This window comes from Gouania willdenowi, chromosome 24 (assembly GCF_900634775.1).
Source record: "Gouania willdenowi chromosome 24, fGouWil2.1, whole genome shotgun sequence".
Classification (NCBI taxonomy): Eukaryota; Metazoa; Chordata; class Actinopteri; order Blenniiformes; family Gobiesocidae; genus Gouania; species Gouania willdenowi.
The window spans coordinates 19,144,784-19,158,864 of record NC_041066.1 but is presented as its reverse complement, the minus strand read 5'-3'; the positions used below and the strand labels follow the sequence as shown (position 1 = coordinate 19,158,864).

The 14,081-nt window shown below is 36.3% G+C and overlaps 2 protein-coding genes across 4 annotated transcripts in view; one reads left to right on the top strand and one right to left on the bottom strand.

Moving 5' to 3' along the window:
* Window positions 1–2,392: 2,392 nt before the first annotated feature.
* Window positions 2,393–14,081, bottom strand: part of iyd (iodotyrosine deiodinase) — a 15,995-nt gene continuing 4,306 nt past the window's right edge. The window contains exons 1-6 of one of the 3 annotated variants that reach the window (XM_028440219.1): window positions 7,241–7,427; window positions 4,977–5,177; window positions 3,583–3,780; window positions 3,309–3,468; window positions 3,064–3,220; window positions 2,393–2,966 (exon numbers count right to left, since the gene is read on the bottom strand). In XM_028440219.1, coding sequence (XP_028296020.1) covers window positions 2,784–2,966; window positions 3,064–3,220; window positions 3,309–3,468; window positions 3,583–3,780; window positions 4,977–5,175 — 897 coding nt within the window. In that variant the 5' untranslated portion in view covers window positions 5,176–5,177; window positions 7,241–7,427 and the 3' untranslated portion in view covers window positions 2,393–2,783. Of the gene's footprint in view, window positions 2,967–3,063; window positions 3,221–3,308; window positions 3,469–3,582; window positions 3,781–4,976; window positions 5,178–6,557; window positions 6,581–7,240; window positions 7,428–14,081 lie in introns of those variants that run through there. The other 2 variants (XM_028440220.1, XM_028440221.1) reach the window with 2 other exon arrangements.
* The window catches only part of ppp1r14c (protein phosphatase 1, regulatory (inhibitor) subunit 14C), a 25,076-nt gene continuing 18,295 nt past the window's right edge, over window positions 7,301–14,081 (top strand). Inside the window, exon 1 of the mRNA XM_028440222.1 lies at window positions 7,301–7,674. Coding sequence (XP_028296023.1) covers window positions 7,438–7,674 — 237 coding nt within the window. The 5' untranslated portion in view covers window positions 7,301–7,437. The remainder of the gene's footprint in view (window positions 7,675–14,081) is intronic.

Here is a 14,081-nt window from a genome sequence, read left to right as displayed (position 1 = left end):
ACAACCTCCAACAGCAGACTGTGCCTTTAGGCTTTTAACTGTTTTTGTAAATATCTGTAAACAGTTTGAAATAGTTTACATGTTTTTACTACCTAGGATTACTGTTTGCTGTGTTTGCATGTGTATATTTAACTTTTTGCACATCTCTATATTCATAACTGTTTACTGTTTACTTCCCCAGAGCCATAACCACACTGGACCTGGACATGCGTTGACCGTCCCACCCTTACCACACGCAGTTTACATTTTGTTCTGTACAATATTTACACTTTTATATTTCTGCAATAGTCTACTTCATACTTTGCAATATTTATATTTCTGCCCCATAAACCCTTACACCGTTCACGCAGTGTGGGGATGGTCAGGCAACACATAAATATTTCCTAGCTGAAAGTTAACCAACAGCAATTAGAATGGCTGAACAGCAGAGTGATAATGTGTGTAAAAGGTCCCAGTGCTGTTGTTTCTCTATATCAGCACACATGGAATGAGGGATTCTCCAACTGGTCGGAACTAACTGTTGCATAATAAATGTTAGAATACAGTTTGTGTCAGTGATGAATTAATTTAACACTTTAAAAAAAATCGCAATTAAGACTTTTAATACTTTTAAGGGCTTTGATTTTTTAACATTTATTAATTTTTAGTACTTTTTAAAACGCTGCAGACAGCCTGCTTTGAAAACGCCTCACCACATACAGTACGTGAACTATAACAAGTTGTACTAAACAAACTTTAAAATGTTCCACAATGACATAGCATCCGAATCATGTTTTAGCTGAAAGGTGAAACAGCCGTTATATTTTTAAGAAAAAAAAGGAAGAAGTCAAAAACAACGTTTATAAATGTGGAATGACAAAATTATCAAAGCAATTCACTTTATGTTAATTAGATTGGGCAAGTAACTGACCTCTGAGAATCTCTGTGCTCTTCATCCGACTGCTGAAGGACTGAGAAGTAGTTCAGAGTGCTGGTAGCAGGACGCCCCAACTCTAAAAGGAAGGAAAAAAATAGGACAGATCAAGAGCCTGTCTTCCAACCCAAGTCAGTCAACCTATTTGGCATTGTTTACCTTGATTTACACTTGCTGGTTTAGCTCCAGTGCCTCCATTGCAGCCTTTTCCGCAGCTGGGCCACATGCCCTTGCACATGGCTTTTCCACCAGGAGCCAGCACCAGATTGTTTGAGTCCATACCACCAGACTAGAAGGCAACAGAGAACAGTACATTGATGAATCAACAACATCCCAATAGGACAATTCAAATGATCTACTTTTTAATAGTTGACTCATTGACATCATTACCTTTGTGATCTTGCAAAGGCAATTGGTATCGATGGGTCTGTTCTTGGAGACGGGCACCGTGTTCCCACATCCATCATCCTGAGGCTGGCTATTTCGTCCACCGCCTGGTGTGTGAGACCCTTGACCTCCCATGCCTCCCCCACCCATTCTACCACCTCCTCCAGAACTTTCCTTCTTTGGGAAGCTTAGGAGCTGCTGGTGGACTTTGATCTGTTCTTGATGCTCTTCCAACTCTGCCTCCTTGTGAATCTGGTCAATAGTTTTGGGACCTTGGTCTCTTCTACGTGGCACCCAGTTACTCTGTGATTGGGGAACAGAGTTAAATAGCAAAAGTTACAAATTATTGAATATGGTTTAGTTTCTGGACAAAACGTGTAACCTTCATTGAGAGCAATAGGTAGGGGTGTCAAGATTCAACTTTTTCACTACTGATACGATACTGATATTGGAGCCTGTATTCTGACTCAACATCAGCACAATTTATCCATAGTTTTATTACTTATATTTTAGCATGAAATGACAGAAAAAGGCTTAATATATTATAATATTATTGTTCTCTGATATTATGATTTATTAGTAACAATGATTCAAAAAAATCAATTCGAACACCGTGAAAAATAACATCAAACCAACAAAAATTAAATATGTAATTTTTTAATGTGCAAGATAGCACTAGCTTAATTTAAACATAACATTCTACAAATGTACATAATAAATAAAAACTAATTAAGACCCTGAAAAATAACCTTAGAAACTAATAAAAACAAGTTCAGATCACTCTAATATTGGACTGATTTGCAAAATCATTATCGGATCAGGACACCCCTAGAAAATAAGTTTGACAAAACTGCTTTTTTCATTAGATCTGCAAATAGGAGGAAGCTAAACTATCCTGAGTTACCATGACTACCTGTCAACATTGAGCTCATACAGTACCTGCTGTAATACTGCCAAAGATTTACATTGAGCCCTTATGCCCTGTAGGGGTCACTACTGGTCCTTTACTATACTTCAAAAACAAAGCCTTCAACAGAGGTGTGCAACTGACAGAGGGGAGATAAAACATGTGATCAAAAAATATACACATGCAACCTTCTTCTAAATACTTTATTTGGGGATAAATACTGTAAAACAGCATGCATAAACATACATAGGTAATTAATTATTGCCTCCTAATGTAGCACGCTGTTGCAGAAATAAATCCAAATCAAATAAATTACAGAAATGTTATGTTATGTTGTGTTTCTAACTGCTCAAAAAAGTATTGCCAATCTATCATTTTGAAGTTCAAAAAGATTTAGTTTACTCAGTCATTTCTTGTATCACTGTTTGTATAATGTATTACTGCTGAACCAGGATTATGTTTTGATTTACAATCACTTTGGGGATATGTTTTATTACAGGGTAATATTCTAATTACAGATTTAAGGCGTGTTTCATTCATTTTCATTCATCACTTTTTATGTTCAATACGCATATATCATATGTACACAGCAATATCAGTGACAGGTTTGCGATTGAGGTCCGGTACAGTGGCATCAGAAGCAGGGAAGCCCACAGGAAGTAACATCAGGAGCTTCTCATTGGCTGGACGTTGCAGCAGGAGTCTAAGCTGAGGGCCACAGTTGAGTGGTGTTGAGGTGACGGTAACAAGACCCACATTCTGGTAAGCAAATGGACATAAAGACAGATATTTAGCTACTTTGTTGTTAAAAACCACTGATAGATAAAAACACTAACTAACTGTTTTTTTTTTTAACCTGCAAAGCAGCCAGCAGAATCCCACAAGATATAGAAACACTGATTTCATTGTAATAGTGTGTCTTTTTCTTGCCATTTGGCAAAATCCCAAAGGTCTGTTTGAAAATCAGGATCAGATATGGAGCGATGTCCAAGTAATCCTTGATCCAGTTTGTCCTTGCAAGAGAAACACACAATTGGATGCTTTGTGTCCACAAACAATAACTAATTTGGAAAGTAACAGACTTGCATATAGGGTATTTACTTGAGTTTGGCCAGGTCTTGCACCCACTTATCCCCCATTCTCTGACGGTAGTTCATCTCCTCTTCCTCCTCCACGATCAGTCTGATCTTGTGCTTCATGTCTGGAGCTGACACCACAACAAAAGTCCAGGGTTCAGTGTGTGCTCCACTTGGTGCCGTACCTGCCCAGATAAATGGCAAGGGAGACATTTTTTTTTTTTGAAAACAAGCCAGTAAAGTGCAAGGATTGCATGATATAGTCTGAATTGTAGTTTCTATGTGATGATGCTCCATGCCTGCAGTGTGGATGACATTATCAATGACCTCTCGAGGTACAGGCTCAGGGCTGATGAATCTGACAGATCTGCGTTGGTTCATCACGGAGTAAAAATCCCTCGATCTCTCCAGCATCGTCTTTTCAGGGTAACGCTGAGGGGAATAGGGCACGTGTGCAAGACCTTCTTCTTCATGGCTTCCATCCCAGTCATCACTTTCTGAAAAGATTAACAATGAGAACCTGTGCTACAAGAGGAATGTGCACATAAACAGTTTGTTTCTTTATTAGGATCCCCATTAGCATAAGCTATCAGCTATTCTTCCTGGGGTCCACAAATTACACAATGACAATAAAATGTATATAATTAAATAATAATCACATTACACCAACAAAACAGACAATTCAACAACTACAACACAAATAAACTCAATAACAACAGACAAAAATGCTCCGAAATGCTCTGTTTCTTTATGAATAATGTATCTTTTTTAATTATAAAGATTATTTTGTTTAATGTATTTTGGTAATGAATTGCATTCATGCATAGCTCTGTATGTTACTGAGCACTGCACTAATATAGTTCTTACTTTAGGTAAAATAAAATAACCACAAACTGCATGCATAGCTGAGTAATGATGTGTCTCTGTACTGAAGAAAAGTTTTTAGTATACATAAATAAACATAATATTCCATAGGAAAACCATCAATGAAGATTTATCTGTTTTTAACATTAAACCCTATGAAATATGGAAATATTTTTGTGCCTGCTTGTCCCAAGATAGTCTCTGGTGTATTACAACATCTAAAAGTTTGACATACTTAACCTTCTTTAATAAAATCTGATTTATTTTGAGCTCAAGTTTTGGTTCAGAACGTAAATAATGAGTTGTTTCAACTACGAGACGTGTAGTTTTTGAAACATTCAGTACACATTTGTTATTCATGATCCAGTTTATCAACAACTGCAATTCTCTCTCTAACTGAGAATTGACAATATTGATATTTGTATTTGACAGATATACATTTGAATCATCTGCATACATTACAATACTAGCCTTGTCTAAAACAGATAGAAGGTCGTTTGTAAATAGAAGTGGTCCAAGACAACTTCCCTGAGGCACTCCCTGTTTCACAAGCTTTATATCCCATTAAAAAACACAGTTTGCCTCCTTAGTTTGTCCATTGTGGTCCATTACAATATAGCGTCAGAAAAACCATAACATTTTAGTTTATAGGTTGTAAAGAAAAAATGTGTAAAATGCAGCAATAGACGTGCTCCAACCTGAATACTTTTAAATAAAATTAAAATGCTTTGTAAAAAAAACAAAAATCCCTGCTGTCAGTGTTCACAGCACGTTTTCAGTAAAAGGGCTTACAGGTTACTCCCTCATTGTTGTTTTTATATTCTCTCACCATCTTCTTTTGCTGTAATTTCCGTGTTGTCCTGCAAGTCCTGGTCCACCCATGGTTTAAAGTCCACTTTTGATGTCGTGTTAGTTTTGTCTGTGGACGTCAAAGTGGTTCCTGTTCCCCGAGATTTCAACAGCACGAAGCCAGCCACGAGACACAAGATGACAGCCAGGAAAGGTGTGAGGAGGGAGAGGAGAGCCATGACTGCCCAAACAGAAACAAGAGGACACGGTTACTTGTGCATAAAGATGAACACTGCAGAGCTCCTTTTATGAGTGCTCAGCCCTCATGCTGCTTCACATTGACCTTTGTCTCCAGTTACACTGACAAACAGAAAAAAGCATACGGGCAAAGTACAGATGTTCTGTGACTGGTTCCTTCTGTATTTTACAGCCAAACTATTATTAGTTTGGTGGTGTTAGCTTAAAACAGTCCTACAGTTTTCCTGATGATCTATGTTTCCATTGTAAGGCAGTGTGGAATTTAAAGTGGGGTATAAAAGGGTTAAACTGAGATGTTTTGGTGTGTGGTTAAAACAGTGGTTCCCAACCCTTTTCTGGGTCGTGAGCCCATTTTTATATCACAAATGTCTGGCAACACCAGGGAATTTTTTCTTCTTCTCTAGAATGAGTTTTTGTTCATGTTTGTTATACTGTGTTACAAATACAAAGAAGCCTGGATTCGTGCACATTTTATTTGAACTAGATTTATATTTGAGAATGTGAAAGTATAGAATACAGTTTCTATTTTATTATTATTATTAATAATAATAATAATAATAATAATAATAATAATAATAATAATAATAATAATAATAAAATATAATTTTATCAGTATTTTCTTTTTCTTTTCTTTTTTTAATCAATTGCATTACATTTCAGGAGACCCCACATGGGGTCTTGACCCAAAAGTTGAAAAACACTGTGTTAGAAGAAAATGAGAAACTTTGAAATAAAAAAGTTAAATGGAAAAGTGAATTTGTTCAAATCAAAGCTAACGCTGTTTTTTGTTTTGTTTTTTACTTATTATTAACCATAAATACGTTTTTGTTTTCCATTTTCTTTGCCGATTTAATATTCTTCAGAAGACAAGTGTGTATATTTTTTAGTTCTGTAAATTCATAAATTCATGTAAGCAGTGAAATTAAAAAAGCATGTACCTATATTATAATTATATTTTTCATCTAATAATTGAGTGTTTTCATTATTACTCTTGGGTGATTTGATAAATCGAAGTATGAAATTATGTTTTTTACATCTCATTTTTTTAAAGAAAAATTTCCAACCGACCTATTTCTACAACAATAAAAATAGCTTGTGACTCACATTACACATGAGTATACAAACAACACGACTTTGTGAGACCCTTTCTGTGGGACTTATTGTTTATTAATATATTTATATTTTATTTGAAATTAAATTAGCTAGCCTATTTTATCATTTCTACTCTGCATCTTCATATTGAACTAATAAATGTAATTATTAACTCCGAGATCATACTCTTAAATTGACTTAAAATACAGTTTTTGGTATTGCTAACTTTTTTTTTTTTTTTTAAAGTTTAATAGAATCATCTTGTCCTCACCTTGTGATACCCTGCTTGACTCTCACGTGACCAACAGATGGCGCAGGCGCTGCAACAAACTCGTTAGATGCCCAGCAAGAAATCAATAATAGCTTCAAATTGTGGACAGATTTCACTATTAAACATTTAATCTTTCTGGTAGTTCAGGTAGTTAGCTAATAAATGCTAAATATTTACAAGCGATTTTTATTTTTTATTTTTATTTACATTAAACATTTTTTTACATTTATGATTCAAAGTGTAAGTTTTGGAATAACAACAACATTTTGTTTTTCATAATAGTTGATAAACCGGTATGGGAAAATATGATTATTATTATCAATAATAATAATAATTATTTTAAGCACACACAAAAATGGCCTGTTGTTTTTTTATTTTAAATAATTTTATTTTAATGATAAAAATGAATAGTAATTCCGATTATTTGCAAGTGTCCATAGTTTGCTAATGCTTGCTAAATATTTATAATGTAAAACACAATATTATTCTATATTGTTTTTGTTTTTTTAACACTAGGGTTGTTATTATATATTATAAAATATAATTTGTTGTTTATAATAGTCAGATAAGGGGAAATGTGATTAAATATATCACAGTTAATTTGGTTAATTTTAAGCACACAAAAAAAAATTACGTTTTTATTTTTTGTGATAATTTTCTTTTGACGATAAAAAATTCTTTACCTTTGTGGTTCTGATGACGTCACGGTCCCGGAGCTCACTCCTTGCCTCGCTGGCCCCGCCCCCCGCCTGTCTATCGGTGCTGTGCTTTAAATAGCAGCTGTTTAAAAGCCCCTCACCATTCTCCGCTCTGCTGTGCTGCTATCACCCCCCACCACCACCACCACCTCTCCATTCACACAAGAAGCCCTGTTCACGCCATGTCGGCCGCCAGCACCGAGACCAGTGCCCCCCTGCCCACCGCCGGCAGCCGGGTCTTCTTCCAAGCCGGACCCGGTGTGGGCTGCGTCAGCTCCGGCCCCATAACCGCAGGAGACGACCCGGTTCAGAAGAAGCAGGGCAAGGTGACGGTGAAGTATGACAGAAAAGAGCTGCGGAAAAGACTGGTTCTGGAGGAGTGGATCATCGAGCAGCTCAGCGACCTGTATGACTGTGAGGTGAGTCTGGGATTCTATCCCACATTTTAATTAGTCACCTTGAATGGCTGCACTTGGCTTTTGTGCATCAGTGACAAAATGTGATCCGATCCCTTTAAATCATTAACAGACACTGGCTGAAAAACGGTCTGTTGCAATAATGCTTCCGTTTTAAATAGTTAGATTTGACACATCTGATGATCAGCACATCTATCAGGGTTGGGGGTCAATTACATTTTCAATTCCAATTACGTCTTCAATTATCCATGTTCAATTACAACTCAGACCAGCATTTTTTTCCGATTACAACTGAAATTACAATTGTTATTTCCCCCAAAAAGTAAATTACAAATCCGTTCTCAGTTACTAATGTTAAATTACACTTAATCACAATTAATGAGCTTTTAATAAATAACCCCATAAAAACTAGTTTTCTGTTACTCACTCAATGCCACCATGATTACAATCCACGTGTAATATGTATGTACATTTATATATGTTTTAACTTTATATTTGTTTTTTGATTGTCAATTAATATTTAACTTTTTGTGAACTTTGTTTATATATGAATTTTTTATATTAATTGTTCATTTTGTTTCAAGTATTTGTTTATTATCCTTTATTTTAAATTGTTTGTGTTTATTGAAAAGGGGTGGAGCTCTTATACAAGCCCTTTGAGCTTCACACCTTAACTTCTTTTTTTTTTTTTTTAATGTGTGCTAAATAAATTAGGAAAAAAAAGAAAATTTGCATGATAAATCAGCTGTAAAATACACAAAAAATATTATCTATCGTCTAATTTGTTTCTCATCTCTTGGTTACCTTTTTATACTAACTTATCCATGAAAATATTGGTATTAATATTTTTGGTGTGGGTGTTTGAGCCTTTTTTCTGTCAGTATCCTGATAGATTTCTATTTTTTTTTTTTTTTTTGCTGAAATGATCCTCAAAAGAAAACTGACAGGTAGTAGAAAAACTTGATATGAAATATATTTTATTGACGTGTAAGCCATAGAACTAACATGATTCGCCAGTTTCGTATTTGATTAAATTGTAGGGGTTTTTTTAATACAATTTTTATGACTCAAATTACCTGAACTCAATTACAATTCAATTATGATTACAACAGCAACAGTTTTTTTCAATTGCAGTTATAATTATGCCATAACTGTAATTAATTATCAATTCAATATTACAATTATAACTGACCCTGATCTGGGCCAAAGGTTTCTCTCCAAAAAAAAGTGTGATACACCATCTATTGGTGCGTAGAAGTATTACAAGTGGACACAAGCATTTAAATTGGTACCGAAATTAAATTCAAAATGTTTTCCCACCTCCTTGATTCACTATATTCTTTCACTTTTCTCAACACAAGTGCGGTAATAACATTGTAATAATAACAATCATAATAATAAAGATCTGTCTGAGTCAAGATCGTGACCTTTTGAAGCCATTTTTCCTTTTTTTCCACTACTGAAAGTATAATTTACATGCTCACATTTGCATGACGCATTGTTTCACACCCATAGAGGAGGTGTGGTGTAGCCCTAGAGGTTGTGTTTATGTGCATGCTGAAGGAGAGTGAAAGGGACTTTCACATGAAGCAAAATACAGTAATTTAATAAGTGACGTGAGGGAGAGTGTGTGCGTACAGTGAGCGATCATCGGTATGCTGCCATGGAGAGAAGAGTGGGGGAGGGGAGGGGGAGGGGGATGGGGGGGCAGCAGCAGCAGCAGGAGGAGGAGAGGAAAAGGAAAAGAAGGGCAGTGGGTTAAGGATGTGCTGATGCTGTGACTCTCCTCGTCAGCCAATCACCTCTGCAGACTCTGACCCCCTACCCTCACAGCAGAGGGTCTGCACACAGATGTACACACACACACACACACACACACACACACACACACACACACACACACACACACACACACACACACACACACACACACAGTGGTGGCATGGGTGCACACGTGCCTTTAAAAAGCACTGAATCAGGGCATCATAGTGTGGTAGTGCGCATGTTTTTTATGCAATCTGCTGAATTTGAACTTTTACACGTGACGTGATGTAAATATGGATAATCAAAAATTTTTAAAAAAAAGAGTGTTTGCAATGGATTCTATGTACTCACGTTACTGTAATTGAGTTGCTTTTCTGGGTACTTGTACTTTTTTGAGTATATTTTATTTTATTTGTACTTAAGTACGTTTCATTTTAAAAGAAGTAATCTGTTACATTTCCACACCCATTCGTTACTGAGTAAATTATTATTTGTTTTGTTTTAAAATGATCAACGGACATTGTGAAACTACAAAAACTTAAGTCAGCAATCAAATAGATCACATCATAGCCGACCAATCAGATTAAGCATAATGCACGCTCCAAAATTGAATGGAGGTTATTTTCTCAGTTTTAGAGTTCATAAATTTAGCTATACTTGGATTTTTGTATTTTTTATTAAATTCATTGGTGTTATTTTATTTTAAAAAGAATTGTACATTTTGACAAACCTTTTATTTCATACAAATGCCTTTGTGGAAAATAAATTAAAATAAAATACATTTTAAATTGTGCAAGATTTGGTCTGTTTTTAAGTTGATACATGAGACTCTTATTGTATGTAAGGGAACTGTGGCAAGATTTATTAACAAAAATAAGCATTTACTATTTAATTGAGCTAGTTTTTCAGAATCAGAACGGTTGTTATTCGCCAAGTAAAACAGCACAAGGAATTTAACTTGGCAGTTGGTGCGAAGAACATGCGCACCAACACACCGAGGCAGCCATCTGCGCCATGATGTTTAGATGAAAAGTGGAAAAACAGGAGGAAAGGAGTGAGGGAAAAGGCAGGTCCTAGACTATGTTCCCTTAGAGGGAGCACAGTATAGGACTAGGAAAAAACTCCTCAGCACATACAGGCACCAAAAAACACAATCGCAACAGAATTAGACGACATAGCACGTTGAGGGTTGGGGCGGGGGAAAGCTGGGGGGGCGCGCATGCTCGTCCTTTCTGCTGCCACTACGTGATTGGGAAGGGGACGGAAGGCCAAAGTAGGCATTAAAACATGACCCTGTTCATTTTTACTTGTACTTGACTATTTTATGTATGACACACTTGTACATGAGTACAAGTTCAATCAAGTAACAGTACTTCTACTTGAGTAGTATAAGTACTCTTTACACCTCTATGTAGCTTAAACTGTCTGCTGTTGCATCGTTGTCTTTTACTGGTCTTTTATTAGAGCTGAAGCCTGACTGAGACTAGACCAGTTTACATATCAAAGCTGGCCCAGCTCTCTCTCAGGTGTGGGGTCTATTGTCATCGGGTTTGCTTGATCTGCAAGCAATATAATGCTCACATGAAAGTATTGGATGCTGGGAGCAGGTATGTGTGGATCTCGGATATTTCATTGCAACATTTGCAATGGTGGAAGTCGATAATTTGTTATTGCATATAATTTATTTAGAAAGTGAATATTCCCCTTTTAGATTCCTCTCAGCATTTGGTCTGAGCAGTGAGAATTGTTGTGACTAAAAATGTAATAGTTTTCATCGACTACAGTTTTTAAAGTGACAATAATGAGACTGACTAATTAAAAAAAGGGAATCAAAACTATATTAACAAATATTGATATATTTGTTAACTTATAAAACAAAAGTTTCAGCACAACCAAAATAGTTGACTCTTTACCACTCCTTTCATTGTCCCACCCTAACTTCCTCTTCCCTGTTCCTTTCCCCCTCACCATGACGTAACACTGCCCTCTCTTTTTAATCACAAAAAAAATAGGTTGAACATGACCAAAAATGATGGAAAAGGTGGTAAAATGGGATTTTGAAAACCACAAAAATTGGTTAAAAGTTGCAAATGAGAGTGGCCAAAAATGGACAGAAAAAGTGGTAAAAAGGGTTCAAACTCAAAGTGTCAATATTGGCTTAAAAGCCGCAGAAAAAAAGTATGAACAATTAGTTTAACCTGGCTTTGTCTGGATTTGTCATCGTGAATGTGGTTATATTGGCAAAGATAGATGGGAAAAGTGGTGAAAAGGGTTTATAATTGCCTAAAATGTCTTGATAGTGGAAAAACTGTGCAGAAAAGGCATTTGAATTTGATGGAGAAGTGGCAGTAATGGGAGTAATGTAGCAAAAATGCATTAAAAGGTGCAAAAATATGGCAAGAAAAAGTGATGGAAATGGGTAAGAATATGGCAAGTTTGGTGTAGTTGCAGAATTACTTTCAGTAGTTGACTAAAACTAGACTATAACTGAAGTAGTCCTGATGACTACATTCTGACTAAAACCTTCCACTTTATATCATGTTTTTCACACCACTAATGGGATGGAATCACAGAACGATCCCTTGGTATCTGCTGAAATAAGCAGAGCCTTCTCAGGTGTGCGACAAAGACACAGAACCTGGCAACACTTACGATAATGACAACAATGTATCATCGCTTTGACACGCTGTCAGTTGGTGCGTCACTAACACTTTCTTCATGTGTGTTGTTAGAGCCGCCTGTCATCTTCACGCCTACTCATTCATCCATCACTACATACTGTGGCAATGTTTGAGCAGGTGGATTTTTATTGGTTTGCAATGGCAGACTAAGTCACGCCCCCTTTGCTCCTGTAGGTTGATACGTTGATGCTGGGGCCACACAGAAGAGGAGGGATGTGTACATGACATGTTGTGTGTGTGTGTGTGTGGCTGGTGTGAGCAGGCTCAGAGGTCAGGTTGTGTCTCAGTTTCAGATGAAAACCTGATACTGAGGCAGAGAGTGCGTGTAGTTGTGCTCTGATTTGGAAATGTGAGAAAGACAAGTTAATGAGGCAACAATGCTGCTTCCGTTTTTGTTCCATTCATTAAAAAGTTAAAAAAAATCATCTCCAGTGAAGGTAATGTAGTAGTTTTGAAATTAGAGCCAAAGATCTTGAGTGATCATGGAAAACAGACTTAAATCACAGAATTGATACATGGAAATCCTCATCTTTTTATTTATTTTAACAGTTTTCTCCTCATCAATGGAAAGAACAAATGTCACGCAATCGGAATTTGGCAAGATTTGAGTGGAACGTTTCGAGTTCTGAACTATCGAAAAATACAATTGATTTAATTCATGCATTAATGGTATAATTTTCAGTCAAGCCGACAAAACAAAAATAATACGAAAGTACTGGGTGCTGTGGAATGGGTCTGAAATAATAATAATAATATAAAAATAAACAATGATGTGAAATTCTGACATGAAAGGATAAAATGTGCATTAAGAACAAATAACAAGATATTTTTTCTTTTAATTAATTTTATTGATTTATCTATTTATTACCAAAATTGCACTCCTACTTTAATGGAACTGTTATTTTTATCTTGATAATTTGCTCCAGTTACTGTCTTTTGTTACTTCCACCAATAAGGCAATATTTTCATCTGTGTTTGTTTGTTTGTTAGCAGGATTACGTCTAATGCACATTTTTAACAACACAACAATATATACTAAATCTAGATTGGTTTATTGAAAAAATTTCAAAACTTCATATCTCGGTTCGTAATTGACTGATTTTTAATGAAATATGAAGCAACTATGTTGGGTTGGTCCCTCAATTATCCCATCAAGTGTTTTTCGGATACGGATTGCGAATTTCATTGCGATTTTTTTATAGAAGATTATATATTATTGCATTGTTTCTGATTAAAAGACCGCTCTAGCAAAAAATGGCTTCTGCGTATCTGATACCATCTCTCGTAAAGTCACCCCACAACACAATCCTTGTTTTACAGACTGCGATTGACTTAATTTTAATGCAGATTAATGCTGAGGTCAAGTCTGGGTGATTAAAAGCCACAAAGTGTCATAATGGTCTGAGAGTAGAACAATCAATCATTCAGTCATTGAGGAATACGTAGGAGTTCACTAGTGCACAAGAGGAAGATGGAGATTAATGCTCAGTTGTGGTAAATCTTTTTATGTGTGTGTGTTGGGTTGACACTGACATTGTATTGCCCTACTTTTGGAAGCCCAGCCTAAAAAGAGCCCTCGCTCAATAAAAGCTAATTCATGTGAACAAACCCAGACACTGACAGCATAGCTACAGCGTTCTGCCCTGAGGCCTTCATGTGTGGATGAGTCCGTGGGTGTGTGTTGGTTCGCACTGGTGGTTAGCAGTCCAGTGCCTTTTTACATCAATTGATAACCATGAGCAGCACAATCCGTCCCTCACTCACAGGTCAGTGTGCATGTTGGGACCAAATGGAGCTAAAGAGAATTTGGATCTGGAGCATCTTTGTGCAGATCGTGTTTATGCTGCTGCCTGCTGTTTGCTTTCTATCCTGTTAATCGTCAGCACAGTGAAGGAGGGGTTACTGCTTTGTGCTTTACTCGCTGATTTGTGTAGAATGTGCTTTTTTTCTCTGTGTGGTGGACAG